Source organism: Hermetia illucens, chromosome 1 (assembly GCF_905115235.1).
Source record: "Hermetia illucens chromosome 1, iHerIll2.2.curated.20191125, whole genome shotgun sequence".
Classification (NCBI taxonomy): domain Eukaryota; kingdom Metazoa; phylum Arthropoda; class Insecta; order Diptera; family Stratiomyidae; genus Hermetia; species Hermetia illucens.
Window position 1 is genome coordinate 174074696 of NC_051849.1, and position 15485 is coordinate 174090180.

The 15485-nt window shown below is 42.5% G+C and overlaps 2 protein-coding genes across 2 annotated transcripts; both read left to right on the forward strand.

The window, feature by feature from the left end:
• Positions 1-895: 895 nt before the first annotated feature.
• On the forward strand, positions 896-2659 carry LOC119646420 (probable cytochrome P450 6a13). The gene is made up of 2 exons (XM_038046866.1): positions 896-2025; positions 2092-2659. The coding sequence occupies exons 1-2, from the start codon at positions 927-929 to the stop codon at positions 2505-2507; spliced, it is 1515 nt and encodes a 504-aa protein (XP_037902794.1). The 5' UTR covers positions 896-926; the 3' UTR covers positions 2508-2659.
• Positions 2660-7949: 5290 nt separating this feature from the next.
• On the forward strand, positions 7950-9701 carry LOC119646792 (cytochrome P450 6a8-like). Its single transcript, XM_038047381.1, has 2 exons — positions 7950-9133; positions 9218-9701. The coding sequence occupies exons 1-2, from the start codon at positions 8050-8052 to the stop codon at positions 9631-9633; spliced, it is 1500 nt and encodes a 499-aa protein (XP_037903309.1). The 5' UTR covers positions 7950-8049; the 3' UTR covers positions 9634-9701.
• The last annotated feature ends 5784 nt before the right edge of the window (positions 9702-15485 follow it).

A 15485-nucleotide genomic window follows, 5' to 3' on the forward strand; every position in this document is an offset into this window, starting at 1 on the left:
ATTTTAGTAAGGTTTTGTTTTACACAAAACGGTTTTGTTTTACACAAAACCTTAAAAATACAAGAAAACATCACCAAAACCCGCCTTAAGTGCATCTCAGAATCTTGAAATTGCAGCAATATAAGCTATAACATGGAGCACGATCCTATCAAGTTAGGTGGAAATCGCACTGTTACTAGCAAAGTTATAATAGCTCAAAGTTGTCAGTATCACGTGTATTCTCACATAATACATGCATGCATATATTACGTGCTAGGTACTAATGGGACAAATGTCCACTCAAATGTTTTTATAAAAGAAATACACAAAACCTTTTATACCTAAAGCGTCCAGCCTCCGGTTTCCCGACTTGTCTTAAATACATGAGTGGCTTCCTTCACAATAGTTGAACTCTTATCGCTAAGCTTTTGTAGATTGTCTAAAAAACAAACTTTTCTGGGATGACTGAATATTTGAGATTTCTAGTGTTAGTGCAGTGTGGCGTTATCAATTGCCACGCCCACCATTTTACCATTTATTTTAAAAACAGACGTCACTAGCTACTTAGCTTTTTTGCAAAACTCCATCATATTATTGCAAGACGAGGTGAACGCGGATCGTATCAATTTCACAAATGCCAGTAAAGCGGCAGTCATATTTAAGTTTACTAAAACGTACGACAGTCTTTTAATAACATTGTTAAGCGCCGGGGTTGTGCCTTGTTCTCGACATATTAATCACCCGAATTTCATTTTTTATTTTTTTTTTCTTCACAAATTCTCAGCATTTACATATTATATGTATATAAAGTGCCTGATAAGACGTTGATTTGTTGAGATAACAGGCGGCTGCTAGGTATAAAGGCAAGCTTTTTGACTAAGTGTATAAAAGACGTTAGAAAATCGAAAAGTATCTGAGTATCTGCAAGAATCGTCTACATAGTAGAGATGGATTGGCTGTCCATTGTTTTATGGCTAGTGATTGGAATCGTATCGGCAATTTTCTTATTTTTTAAGAAGAGGTATGCATACTGGAAAGATCGTGGTGTTGAATATGTTGAACCTACAATTCCCTTTGGAAATTTACCATTCCGGAGAAAGGTGCATCTCAAGGAAATCATCGGCAACATTTATGATAAAAAAAGTGGACAAAACCCCTTCCTCGGAGCGTTCTTCTTTGCGACGCCAGTCGTTGTGGCCACGGATCTAGATTTTGTTAAAAGTGTTCTCATAAAAGACTTCAATAACTTTCACGGCCGTGGATTATACTTCAATGAGGTAGACGATCCACTATCGGCTCATTTGTTTTCCCTGGACGGAGAAAAGTGGAAATCTTTGCGAGCCAAACTATCACCGACATTCACTTCTGGGAAAATGAAATTCATGTTTCCCACGGTTGTCAAAGTTGCTGATCGATTCAATGCTGGCCTAGCTGATATGATAGACGGGAGTGTGACTTTGGAGGTGAAGGACTTATGTGCAAGATTTACAACTGATGTGATTGGAACCTGCGCATTTGGTATCGAATGTAACAGTATGAAAACACCTGATTCCGAATTTCGTCGATATGGTTCAAGAGCCTTCGATGATCCCCCAAATTCTACGCTATTTCAAGTACTCAGTATTCAATATCCAAACATAGCAAGCAAGTACTTTCATATGAGAGCTTTCAAAAAGGATGTGAGCGATTTCTTCATGAATATGGTGCGCGAAACTATCGCCTATCGTGAAAAGAATAATGTGCGACGTAACGACTTTATGGACTTATTGATTCAGTTAAAGAATGGAGGCTCTCTTGAAGATGAACATTCAAAAAAGCTTGGAAAACTGACTATTGAGGAAGTTGCCGCACAGGCTTTCCTATTTTTCCTAGCCGGTTTCGAGACATCATCTACCACAATTACGTTCGCCCTATATGAATTGTCTTTGAATCCTGACATTCAGGAGAAGGGTCGTCAAGAAATAGAAGAGGTATTGAACAGGCACGATGGGAAGATAACTTATGAAAGTATAGAGAAAATGGTTTATATAGACAGAATTATAAGTGGTAAGGTCTTTCATGATCTAACTTACTGGTAATTGATTATTTTTAAATGCTTTCTTTCTATTTTAGAAACTTTACGGAAATACCCGGCAGCACCGGTTTTAATTCGCAATTGCACCCAGGACTTCAATGTTCCAGATTCTGATGTAATCATAGAAAAAGGCACACGCGTGGCAATTTCAGCTTATTCGATCCATCATGATCCAGAAATTTATGAGAATCCCGAAGTGTTTGATCCTGAACGATTTTCTCCAGAGCAAATTAAAAATCGTCATCCTGTAGCATTTCTGGGATTCGGTGATGGACCAAGGAACTGTGTTGGATTAAGATTCGGAAGAATGCAGTCACGTATTGGATTGGTTACCCTGTTGAAAAATTATCGCTTTAGACCATGCGAAGAGACACCAACTTCATTGGAATATGTAGAGGGGAATCCTCTACTTTCACTCAAACACGGAATCCATTTGCTTGTTGAGAAGGTGTAAATCACAGTATGCTGAATTTTGTCTAGCATTAAAATGTCACTCGATAATGCAATCCACATAGATACGCCAGAATAACTATTCATACACTTGAGTAGACAATTTCAAACTTAATTTAAAGGACAAAAATAAAATAATTTTGTTTAATAATTCAATACCAGCGATTTGTTGGAATGTTCACTCTATTTTCGATGTATTTTCCAAGCCCTTTGCTTTCATGATATTTAGGCACTTCGGGTATGAAAATTTTGTGTTCATATTATGTGACGAACTCCCTATGTACGTTTTTCTTTTTATACCTAACTCAAAATTTAAAATATTTCTTCATATTCTTCTCCTGTCCTCTCGTGTCCTGAAACAATACCTCTGACCGAGATTTTTGCACAATTGTGAGGCGAGGTCCTCTGTCGGGAATGGATTCGACGCTTTGGAGTTCCACCCGGATTCATTACTGACCAGGGGTCAGTAGTACGGGTCTACCCTGTTCTCAAAGTTAGGCAAACTCCTGGGCTTCAAACGCTATCGGATGACTGTGTACCACCCGCAATCCAATGGGATAGTGGAATGCTGGCATAGGACACTGAAACTGCACCATGACTCTTCGTGGTCGCAAGTCTTGCTGTTTGTTCTACTTGGCCTTCGTACAGCCAAGAGTTTGCCATCAGCTCTATTGAGCTAGTTTATGGGGAGATTCCCCAGCGTTCAATACCAGGTCACCTCTTTCCTAACTAACGCTACCTAGCACTAACACTCACAAGGACCTGGACTTCTGCACACATACCTCGGTTCGCTTGGATGCTTCCCAAAAGGCCTTGGAACTACTATATGATGGCCCGTAAGAAGTATTGAAAATAGCGGAGCACTTCTTTAGGCTTGCCGTCGCCGGTAGGTCTAGAAACGTCTCCGCTTCCAGGTTAAAGCCTTTTGTTTCCAGAGCTGAGGTCTCGGGGAAGAAAAGTGCACGCGCGTGAGTTTTTTGGCCGACCGGGAGTCGGGTTTTGTCGCTGAAACACGGTATCAGCTGGGGGTAGGGTAGTGTAGAGGTGTTGTAGTGTGGACTCGCTTCGCGGAGATTCGTCCGAGCATCACACCCTGAACTGAGCAGCTCGCCTACTTGTTCGCAATAAGTTGACCGGCACGAGACTGGCGGACGAACCTGGTAGGAAGAAAATAATCCACTGTCAACCGTAAAAAATGGAGATCCTTGGACAATGAGTTTTGAGTAGCAAGTGTACGCTCCCCTTATTCTCTGTAAATGTTCCATCTTCCTTCGTTCAGGCAGACAATGGATATTCCCATATCCTTAGCTACGGCTTTGTAAAACTTTGATGCTTCTGTAATTTAAAAACTTCTTGGAGTTTTTTCGAATTGCCTAGCTGACCGCGTCACTATATGCCGTCAGTGGGTTTCGATACCTCAGCCAGCCGGACAGCTGACCTCATATGAGTCAGTGACGATCCTATTGATGACTTCCATTATTGCTTCCAGTGTCGATTTGCCTCTGACACATCACCCCCACCTCTAGTTGAGCCATATTATTGCTCAGGTGCCTCATATATGAGTCCCAACCTGTCCTGCTTACTATTTCTCCTGCTGAAGATACTCTCTTCTTCGTACCCCGGTTTTCCGAGATCGCATTATGCGCGTTGGCATCACAGGCGAGAAGAAGTTGCAGCACTTTCCGCTCCCAAAACGCCAGTTTAAAGACTTATTCCTGGGAAGTATCCCGATCCCACGACTGCCCCTCCCTCCGAATTCTCCCCTGTCTTCCAGTGGAACTTGCAAAGCCATAAGGTCTCCAGTGAGGAACTCTGAAAGACATATATATTTTAAGTTGGATTTAAAATTGATTGAAACTCTAAGTTCTTTGCAATAGAAATCCCAAATTACTCACATGCTTCTTATTTGCACGGTAAGGCCAGGGGTTAGTACTTTTGTCCTAAGAAAGTGCTTAGCAATTCTTACAGATGCAGTTTTACATGGTGGCGGTTCCTGGGCTTTCTCGTCTTAGTGGCTGTTATCGTCAAGGTTTACGCTTTGCAAATTTCTCTGGGTCAAAGTGTAGTGTAGGTCGTAGGGCGAAACGTACATTGGTACCCACGATGGAGCATAAAACCTGGGAAACGCCTGCTGAACCAACACCAACAACTTTACTACCAAACCCTATCTCCACCTCCACGTGGTGACCGCTGGGAGCTCTTTATTAACGAAAAGCTGCAGACGGAGAAGGATGAAGGCGAGTCTTCCGCGCCTAAAAACGGGACAAATTGTACCAACTGATTTTTCAGGTTTGAGGTTGGGAAGAGCTGACAACTCTACACGGAAAACAACTTGTTACGAAGCCACAACAGGAGCCTCGGACTGGACGAATTACACAACGACGAACCCGGCAACGACAACGCAATAACGATTTGCGCATTTTCTTATGAAACGTGCGCTTCCAGTACAGAGATGAAGCTGCCAAGCAGCTAGCCGATACTCTACCCCAATATAACGCTGATGTAATAGTGTTACAGGAGATGCGTTGAACAGGAACCGGTTTCTTCGAGAAGAGTCGCTACAAAATGTATCATAGCGGCCATTCAGTAAACCATGTGCCCAGAGTAGGTTTCTTAGTCAGCCAGAAAATGAAACCTGCTATTGTCGGCTTTGGAAACATAACGGAACGGCTATGCACTCTGCTCTTCCGAGGCAATATAGGCCTCATTGACGTTGACGCCCGTAGAGAGGCGACTGTAGAGTCGGAGAAGGATACCATCTACGAGGCAGTAGAATGAGCCCTCGAAGCCTGCCCTAGATATGATATAATAATCATACTTGGGGATTTTAACACCCAAGTAGGGGGGTCCCATAGATTACATCAAAATACGAATGATAACGGACTTCAATGACAAATGATCTTCACAATCACCTGAAGAACGTCATCATACAAACGGCTACAAACATACTTTGCCCCAGCCGCAACAAAAGTCGGAACGGCTGGTTTGGCGATGAAGTATGCTGCATGCCGAGTATTGTTGCATTTTAAAAAACGCGGGCACACTCGGAGACTTATCCCGAAAAGAGCGGCGAAGCGGAGAAGCGACTTCATAGACGGAAAAAGGAAGCCTGGGAGAACCAACAGATCTGTGAACTCGAAAAATACAGGAAGCAATCGCACCAGGCGCGTAAGTTTTACCAACAAGTCAGCAGGGTGAACCCTTACACACCTCGATGTTCACCCTGCCGAGACAAAGATGGACATCTAATTTCCGATAGAATGGGCATATTGGAGCGATGGGTTGAGTACTTTGATGAACTACTGAACAACCAGAACATCAGCGAGTTGGAGGTCCCGCCAACTGAAGACGACGGACGGTGCTACCACCAAGTATCGAAGAAACAGTCCGTGCAATTCATCGACTAAAAAATCACAAGTCGCCAGGAACCGATGAAATTACAGGCGAATTGGTTAAATATGGAGGCGACCATTTACACCAAGTGGTTCATCAGCTTGTGCTCAAGGTGTTGGACAGCGAATCAATGCCTGTCGATTGGCAAAGAGGCAATATCTGTCTCATACATAAAAAGGGAGATATCACACAGTGCAGCAATTATAGAGTTATCACGTTCCTGAGTCATCAATAAGATATTCTCCGCTAGCTTACTAGACCAGATAGCCCCATACGATCAGAACATCATTGACCTATACCAAAGAGGCTTCACTCTATGCAAATCAGCAACAGATCAGATTTTCTCTCTGCGGCAAGCGATGGAAAAAACATCAGTTGCACCATCTATTCATCGATTTTAAAGCCGCCTATGATAGCATAGCCAGGGTAAAACTGTACACGGCCATGAGAGAATTCGGTATCCCGACGAAATTGATAAGACTGACTAGGCTGACCCTGACCAGTGTGCGAGGTCAGAAAAAGACAGTAGGATCATTTTGAAGACTATTCAACATCAACAACGTTCTACGACAAGGGGATGACCTTAAATGCGTCCTCTTTAACCTGGCCCTCAAGAAAGTGATCCGTGATACTGAGGTAAATGCAAGAGGTACGATCCTCTTTAAGTCCACCCAACTACTGGCTTATGCTGACGATATCGACATCATGGGAAGAGCGACCCGAGATGTACAAACTGCCTTCATCCAGATCGAGCAGGTGGCAATTGAGGCGAGATCTTGGGCTGCACATCAATGAAGGCAAGACAAAGAATATGGTGGCAACGTCAGCCCCAAAAAGCAACCAACCAACAACATCAAACCGCACTGGTCAAACGGGAAGAATAACGACAGGAGAATACAACTTTAAGGCCGTTGATAATTTTTCCTATCTAGGGTCGAAAATCACAACAGATAACAGGTACGATGATGAAATCCGTGCACGGTTCTTCGCAGCCAACAGAGCCTATTTCAGCTTACAAAAACTGTTCCACTCGAAACGTCTGACCATAGGGTCAAAGCCCTTACTGTGTCCTCATGTATTCCTCGGACTCTTGGGTTCTTAGCAAGAAAAATTGCGAACTCTTGGCCGCGTTCGAGAGAAGAATCCTCCGAAGTTTTTTTAGTCCCCTACATGAAGATGAGCGATTCTGTAGCCTACTTAATGTGATGTATTCGGATGTTGCCAGTCGAATTTGAAATCTCAGTTCGCTGGGAATCTGCACTTCACTTGGATTACATTTTCATATCGGGAGAAATGAGTGGCTGCCACCGACCTACGCGCCGTTTGTAGGACAGTCTACTACCTCTTCTTTTCTATTGGACTGGATTAGGTGATCCTACTAACGCGACTTATTCAACAGGATTTTACTCAGGGTCGCACGGTTGTAGTACCACATAGCAAATTTTTTCTGGACCTCCATAGGATTTTCTCCCCCTTAACGTGCTTTGTCGCGATATGGAAGTTCTACGGTACCAGTCCCTGCTGACGCAAGTTTTGGCTCAGTTGAGTTCCTGTTGTTTGTCGTAGCAAGTAAGGGTTTATGACACTTTCATGATCGTGAATACTGTGTGGGTTATACTAGGTAGATATCTCTCATTCACTCCGCAGAATTGTTTCCCAATATTAAACGACAATGGATCCAAAAAAGGCCTTTTAACTAAAAATTGAAGCCAACAGCCATTGCTAAGAAGAGCGAAATTATCACGGAAGAGGAGGATATGATGATGTCGCCCTTACGAGGACAATACGTGTTTCGTTTATTCTGCGTAAATGTAGAGAATTGAATCAAAAAAGAACGCAAAACATTTTGTTATAGGGTTTTATTAGGGGAAAGTTAAAAGCCACGGAACCCCAAATCTCAACAGAGCGCAAATCTAAATCCCATTATCCATATAATATATATGCACTTCATAGATATATCATGTAAAGTCTATGTACTTATCACGTTACCAGAACAATGTAGTTGGCATTCGGAGTGACTCAAGTTAAAAATTGATAAGATTTATTTCAGGAGCCCGTAGTTCAGTAGTGAATTGCAATTCGTGCTCGAAGTGTGCTAAATCGTAGAAAAGTATTCCCGGATAACAAAAGCAGCTTCACAGCTGAGCCCGGTGATGGCTTTATTAATTCCTCTCATTTGCATATTGATTACAATTGCAACAGTTGTATATTTAATCTTTAAGTTTCGCTATCAGTATTGGGCGAAACGTGGTGTACCATATGTCGACCCAATTATTCCATTCGGATTACGAGTCAAGGAGAATGGGAAACGAAGGCATTTCATATATATTTTGGAGGAAATGTACTCAAAATTTAAGAAAACAACGCCGTTTGCGGGAGCTTTTTTCTTCTTGAGACCCATTTCTGTGATAATTGATCTTGATCTTGTGCACCACATATTGGTCAAAGATTTCAACAATTTTTCTGATCGCGGCAGTTTCTATAATGAACGTGATGATCCGCTATCGGCGCATTTATTTAGCATGAGAGGCCAAAGTTGGAGAAATCTTCGAGCGAAATTAACACCAACTTTCACTTCGGGCAAAATGAAATTCATGTACCCCACGATATTAAAAGTGGCCGCAGAATTTGACAAAACATTAAGTGAAATGTTGGAAGTGGATAATGTTGTAGAAATCAAGGACATCTTGGCCAGATTTACAACCGATATTATCGGTACATGCGCGTTCGGTATCGAGTGCAATACCCTCAAAAATCCTGAGGCTGAATTTAGGAAGGTATCTCGTCTGATTCTTGGGAAACCTAGAAATGGTGTCATAGTAAGAGCCTTCTTAACTCAATTTCCGAGCCTTGCTGTTAAGTTCGGGGTGAAGCAACTCCCTGATGAAGTGAGCAGTTTTTTCATGAAAATTGTCACCGAAACAGTAGAGCTTCGTGAAAAGTACGGCATCCGTCGAAATGATTTCATGGATCTTCTTATTCAGATGAAGAATAAGAACGATTCAGACACAGGGAGACTTACGATAGAACAAATTGCTGCGCAATCATTCCTGTTTTTCCTAGCTGGATTTGAGACATCATCCACAACAATGATGTTTTGTTTATACGAATTAGCAATGAATCCTGAAATCCAAGATAAGGCAAAACAGGAAATCGAAGACGTTTTGAAAAAGCATAATGGAGAGTTTTCGTATGAGGCTATGATGGATATGCAGTATCTTGATTGTATCATTTACGGTAATTGTAAAATTTAATGCGGGAGGCTAAGGCTCACTAGAATTTTCAGCATTACATCTTTAAAGTAACTTCGTCTTTTTTTAGAAACTTTACGGAAATATCCTCCCGTCATTTCACTGATACGAATGGCAAACAAGGACTATATTGTACCCGATTCTGGTAAACTAATCTCGAAAGGAATGAGGGCTTTCATTCCCATCTACTCCATTCATCATGATCCTGATATTTATTCGAATCCTGAAATATTCGATCCGAATCGCTTCACCCCTGAGGAAAGACGGAAACGCCATCCAATGTCATTCTTAGGTTTTGGCGATGGGCCCAGAAATTGCATCGGACTTAGATTTGGTCAAATGCAAACTCGCATTGGTTTGGTAACGTTGCTCAGAAAATACCGATTCAAAGTTTGCGTTAAAACTCTAAATCCAATGAAATTTTGTGTTGCTAATCCAGTTCTTTCACCCGAAAATGGATTGTGGCTGCAAATTGAAAGCGTTTAGATATAAGGCAATGCCTATATAGGTCGGCCTATTGTGCTTTTAGAAATCCAGAAGGTTTAGAAGTTTGATTGTATTTGTGATCATGCGATTTTAAATATAATTTTAAAAGTGTGACATTTTTTTAGAAAATCACCAAGTTAACAATGATCGTTAGCACCAGATAAGATAATTCTACAATAATTTAATATTTCAGAGCACAGCGCATAAACGACTGGAGCCAATATTTTTTTTTTAAACTTTAGTTATTCAAAAATAGCTAAGGGGGTTGGTAACTACCCCCCACCAATCACACCCATGCGCCTCGCTGCCAGTTTATGGAAATGTGATTCAGCTGCCTTCGCGTTTTCCCGAGAAGCTTGCACTTCTCCGCTGGTCTCTCTCTCTTCCATTGCACGGCATAATTCGGAATGGAGGTATTAATATATGACGTTATCCATTGTGGCTTTGGCTTATTCATAAATACGTCCACGGCCCCGTTGATTGTTATTTATTATTTCCGACCACAATGCCCCATTGACACGACGCAGACATGAATTAATGAAAGGTTGACGCTTTTGAGTAACAGTGGAAGTTACTTTCAATACACTACTCCCATATAGTCGCACTGGTACGGAGCGACCACAAGTTTATGTTCCTCTTGAATTTGCATATTATGGACTAAACAGCGAAGGCGGATTTAATGTTTTTAATTCGTCCAGCGGTAACGTTTCTTAGATATACAATCTGTTCAGCGCCTTAGGGGTTCAATTTGTAATGTAAACAGGAAGTGTGTTGGTCAGTGAGAATAAAAACGTTAGTTTTCTTCTCGTTTATCTTCATCCTGACTCTGCTTGCCTCCTTTTCCCCATTCAACACTCGGTAAGAGAGTAAGTGCATGCGATCAACGCAGTTGAGGTGTTTGAGGAAAGATGAAATGGCTGACTTGACCCCTCCACGCCCAACAACCAAACAAGCATGAAAAGGTCATATCAACAAACCCAGACTCCGTTTTCGACTTCAAAATCCCTAGCATGGTACCTGAATGCAGAAACTGACATAAACTGACATAACGGGAAAGATGAAATGGCTGACTTGACCCCTCCACGCCCAACAACCAAACAAGCATGAAAAGATCATGTCAACAAACTCAGACTCCGTTTTCGACTTCAAAATCCCTAGCATGGTACCTGAATGCAGAAACTGACATAAACTGACATAACGGGTGCCTTTTTGAGAATCTTAACGAAAGATCTATGATGACAAAGTTAATTTAGTTTTTGTTTGTAAGAGAAGTCCGTGGATAATCGACGCCAGGTAAAATTTCACCGGGGATTATGCAACTCAGAATCCTTGCGAAGTTCTGTTTTCACCTCCTCAGCTGCTCATAATCGGAAATAAGAAGCATACTGCAAGCATCTTTCAGGAACACCTGCAAGTTCTTTTGTGACGCGGAATACGGGAAATTCCGGCGTCTCTCGACACATAAATATGGGATTTTTTTGGGCATGGCGTCCACTATACTGCATTTCTCATAACGGAGCTCTAGCGCGTAGCAATCAATTTCATGTTTCCGCAATCCTCTGGTTCTTGTAATTATGGACGAAAAGGATGTGGTACGGATGAGAAGTGGACAGGTGAGTTAGTAAGTATGGGGCACGTATTGTGCATTTTCATCATCATCAACTATTGTCTCTTTCAGAGGCGAGGTCAGCTCCTCTTGATTGGTTCCGTCATTTTGCCATGTCAAAGGTCTGAACTGGATGAGGTCGCGAGGCATCCAAATCACCATCCAGCGTATCAGGCCACCGTTTTCCTCGTCGGGGTTTCTGGTCGTTTCGCATCGGCTTCGATATTTAGACCAATCTCGGCCAGTGAATTCTTGCTAACGTGAATCACCGGATTAACGGAACATCTCCATTACCACGAAGCGCGGTTCATTGCAATTTATAGTCGCCCAACATTCAGAAACATAGATGGCGGACAACACTAAAAATAAATAAATTCTCGATTTGAGACGTCGATGACGAAAAACTCCAGTTACGGAGCGCCACTTCATCCTGGCTGCGCTAATGCGTGAAGCAATTTCATGGTGCAATTCACCATTGGCTGATATCATTGCTTCGAGATATTTAAGTTGCTTATTTCTGGGCAGGTGATAGTGATAGTGCCTGTTTCATTAGAATTAGGTGCGTCTAAAGTTCTGTTTTATTCCCATTCAATCTAAAACCGTGTTGCATGACGCCATCATTGCATTTTCGAACAAACTGCTCGAGATCAGTTTTTCTATGACATGCTACGAAAACATTACTAACATAAGCAATGTATAAGGCTCTGGAGGTTGAAGGCTGGTGTGACAGTACCCATAACAAGACTAAAGATCAGTGATGAAAAGTGTTTCCTTAATGAAAACCGATTTAGACACGAAGCGGTCTTGATATACCCGCCACATTTCGAAGTTGACTTCTCGGATTTTAGTTGAGCAATTTAACCATGCGCATGAGCTCCTCTGATACTAGGTGTTGTCACAGAGCATACCAGAATCTCAAACAAAATAATTCTTTCCGACCCCATTCATAAGAACCCATTTCCTTCTGGTATTGATAAATTGGAATGTGATGATGACGTGATACAGATTGTGGAATGTACGAAATTCACAAAAACTGGCAAAGTTTCACCACCTATAACTTTGTTAATAATAGTTACTTCTGGGATGAACATAAGCAGGGTTGCCGGGTAAATTTCTAAAATGCGGAAATATATTATTATTAACTTTATTTGTGCAGATATCGGAACCGGACATATTTTGAGGCCTAGATTTAGTAGAGATGCACGACTGTGATTTTTTTCAGATTTTTCGGTTGGGTAGGAGGTAATATTTTGAGCCCCCACTCCCTTACGTTTCACCCAATATCAAATATGGAACCGGCTGTGACAGACAGACAGACAGATAGACACTAACCGCGCCGAAGAATCTACCTGTACTAAAGTAGAAGGTAAGAAACGGTTGCAAAGGAGAGGCAGGCCGGACGCGCTGATCATAACAAAAACCAGCGAGCTGACGTACGCGGAGATTTTGCGTAAAGTAAAAGCAGATACCTCCCTGACTGAACTATGATAAGTAGTAATGTTACGCGTATCAGACGTACGCACAAAGGTAATCTGTTGCTGGAGCTTAAAGCGGATGAAGATGTAGGCGAAAACCTACGAAAAAAAATCGAAGTGGCACTAAGTGAGGCTGCGGCAATCAAAATGAGCAGAGATTCAGTGGTGATAGAATGTAAGAACTAGGATGAAATCGCCACGAAGTCGGAGATCTGTGAAGCCTTGCCATCGCAATTAGGACTACAGTGAGTGAGCGAGGCCAACGTGCTACAACTTAGGAAGGCGTACGGGGATACACAGATAGCGTTGATAAGTCTTCCTGTCGAAGCATCAAAAAAGGCGATAGCAGCAGGTAAAGTTCGAATTGGATGGATGGTTTGCCGGATACGAGAGCAAAGTCACCTGCATAAATGTTTTAAGTGCTGGCAGATCGGCCACATTGCGAAAGCCTGTACCAGCTCACAAGACAGATCTAGTCTGTGCCGCAAGTGCGGAGAGCAAGGCCATTTTGCGAAGGATTGCAACGGAAAGCCTAAATGCGTGTTCTGTGTCGAAATGAAAAATAGCGACAGCGCCCACATTGCAGGAAGCAGTAAATGCGCAGTATTCAGAAAGGCGTTCATAAATAAGTACAAATGAAGTTTACGTAACTAAATCTGAACCACTGTCGAGCGGCCCAAGACCTGCTCTCCCAGAGCGTGTTTGAAAATAATGTCGACGTAGCTATTGTATGCGAAAAATATGAAAATCTTCAAAGCGGAGTATGGGTAGCTGACAAAAACAGCAAAGCCGCGATATGGAGCTGCGGAAGTCGTGGTATAGAAGATGTAAAAAAACATCCAGAGAACGGATTTACATGTGCCAAAATAGGAGGTATATACATCTATAGTTGTTACGCAGCCCCGAGCCTCACGCTCGAGGAATTCACTTTGTTGCTTGAGAAACTATCTTTTGATGCCAGGCGATATAATCCCAAAAAAATTGCCGGTGATTTCAACTCATGGGCAGAAGAATGGGGAAGCAGAAAAGCAAATGCAAGGGGGAAAATACTGCTAGAGACATTCTCGCGTCTAAATATCGTACTTGCGAACTCTGGGGGAGCCAACACATACCGGAGGGGAGAATTACAATCGATAGTAGACCTCACTTTCGTCAGTGACACCCTTATCAAAGACTTGCAGTGGCATGTTAGCGAAGAGTACACACACAGCGATCATCAGGTTATTGTCTTCCAAACCTCGCGTAGGAATTATATGAAGCCACCAAAAAGAATAACGATGAGCTGGGTAACTAACAAATTCGATGAAGAAATGTTCAAGGAGGTACTTCTAGATGACACATTATTATCGGAAAGCGCACGAGAAAAAGCTTTACAGGTCGCGGAAAAATTGCAGCGGGCATGCGATGCCTCTATGCCACGGCGTGGCGCTTTCCGAAGACGAAATCCCAATTTCTGGTGGAATTCAGAAATTGAGGAACATCGGAAAAACTGCCTCAGAGCTAGGAGATGCTCCCAGCGCAGAAGAAATCAACCTGAATTTGTTGAGCTACACATACAATACAAGAACGCGAGGAAAAAATTGCAAGTAGCTATCACGAAGAGCAAATCCGAACATTTCAAGCGGATGTGTACCGAAGCTGATTCTGATCCATGGGGTGGCGCCTTCAGGTCTGTAATGTCATCACTGAAAGGCAAGCGCTCCCCACCGATTACCTGTCCAAAATTACTACAAAACATAGTGGGCACTCTCTTCCCAGAGGATGTGAACTACACAAATCTGCCTAAAGTGCATGTAAACCCCGACGAAATTCCTGAAGTGGTAGAAGAGGAAATTTTTGATGCAGCAAGGAAATTCGCTGAAAATAAGACCCCAAGGCCAGATGAAATCCCGAATATCGCCCTGAAAGTGGCAGCCAGGTCAGCACCAGGTATGTTTGCCAAAGTTTTTACGGCATGCCTTAGAGAAGGCGAATTCCCCGAGCAATGGAAGCTGCAAAAGTTACTACTTATTCCGAAGCCAGGTAAACCATTGGGACCGATATGTTGGGTCAATACCATTGGTAAATTATTTGAACGAGTATTATACAACAGGCTGCTCGCTGTTGCGGAAAAGGAAGACGGCCTATCCGATAAGCAATTCGAGTTTCGTAAGGGGAGATCAACCATCGATGCACTCAGCATGGTGACTGGCCTGGCTCGCGCTGGAATACAAGATGGCAAACGCTGCGCAGTGGTGACACTCGATGTAAAAAATGCATTCAACACTGCAAAGTGGACGAAAAACGTAGAGGCTCAACCAAACTACAGGTTCTAAAGTACATTGTGCGCATCGTTGTTGCAATTTTTCTGGGAAGAAGATTATATTGCGACTCGGACGATGGAGAGAAATTATTCCAAATGACGTGCGGCGTACCACAGGGGTCTGTCTTAGGTCCCTTGCTGTGGTTAATTATGTACAATGGAGTGCTGACGCTACGCCTTCCTAACGGCATGACAACTATTGGCTTTGCGGACGATATCGGGGTAACAATAGTGGCAAAACGCTTAGACGAGATCGAAATCTATGCAAATGAAACGATATGGGAGATTAATTCCTGGTTATAAAAGTCCGGTCTATCACTTGCTGAACGTAAAACGGAACTAGTGCTAATCAGCAAAAGAAGGAAAAACACGACCGTGAAAATTAAAGTTGGTGAAAAAACAATTTACTCCCAAGAGTCGCTTAAATATTTGGGAGTAATGATTGACAAAAGACTCAATTTTAAAAAAC

Excerpts from the sequence above, each read along its gene's own strand:
- LOC119646420 (XM_038046866.1), top strand. The coding sequence starts at position 927 with ATGGATTGGCTGTCCATTGTTTTATGGCTAGTGATTGGAATCGTATCG. Across the intron at positions 2,026-2,091 it reads TATAGACAGAATTATAAGTG|AAACTTTACGGAAATACCCG; the intron begins GTAAGGTCTTTC and ends TTTCTATTTTAG.
- LOC119646792 (XM_038047381.1), top strand. The coding sequence starts at position 8,050 with ATGGCTTTATTAATTCCTCTCATTTGCATATTGATTACAATTGCAACA. Across the intron at positions 9,134-9,217 it reads TCTTGATTGTATCATTTACG|AAACTTTACGGAAATATCCT; the intron begins GTAATTGTAAAA and ends GTCTTTTTTTAG.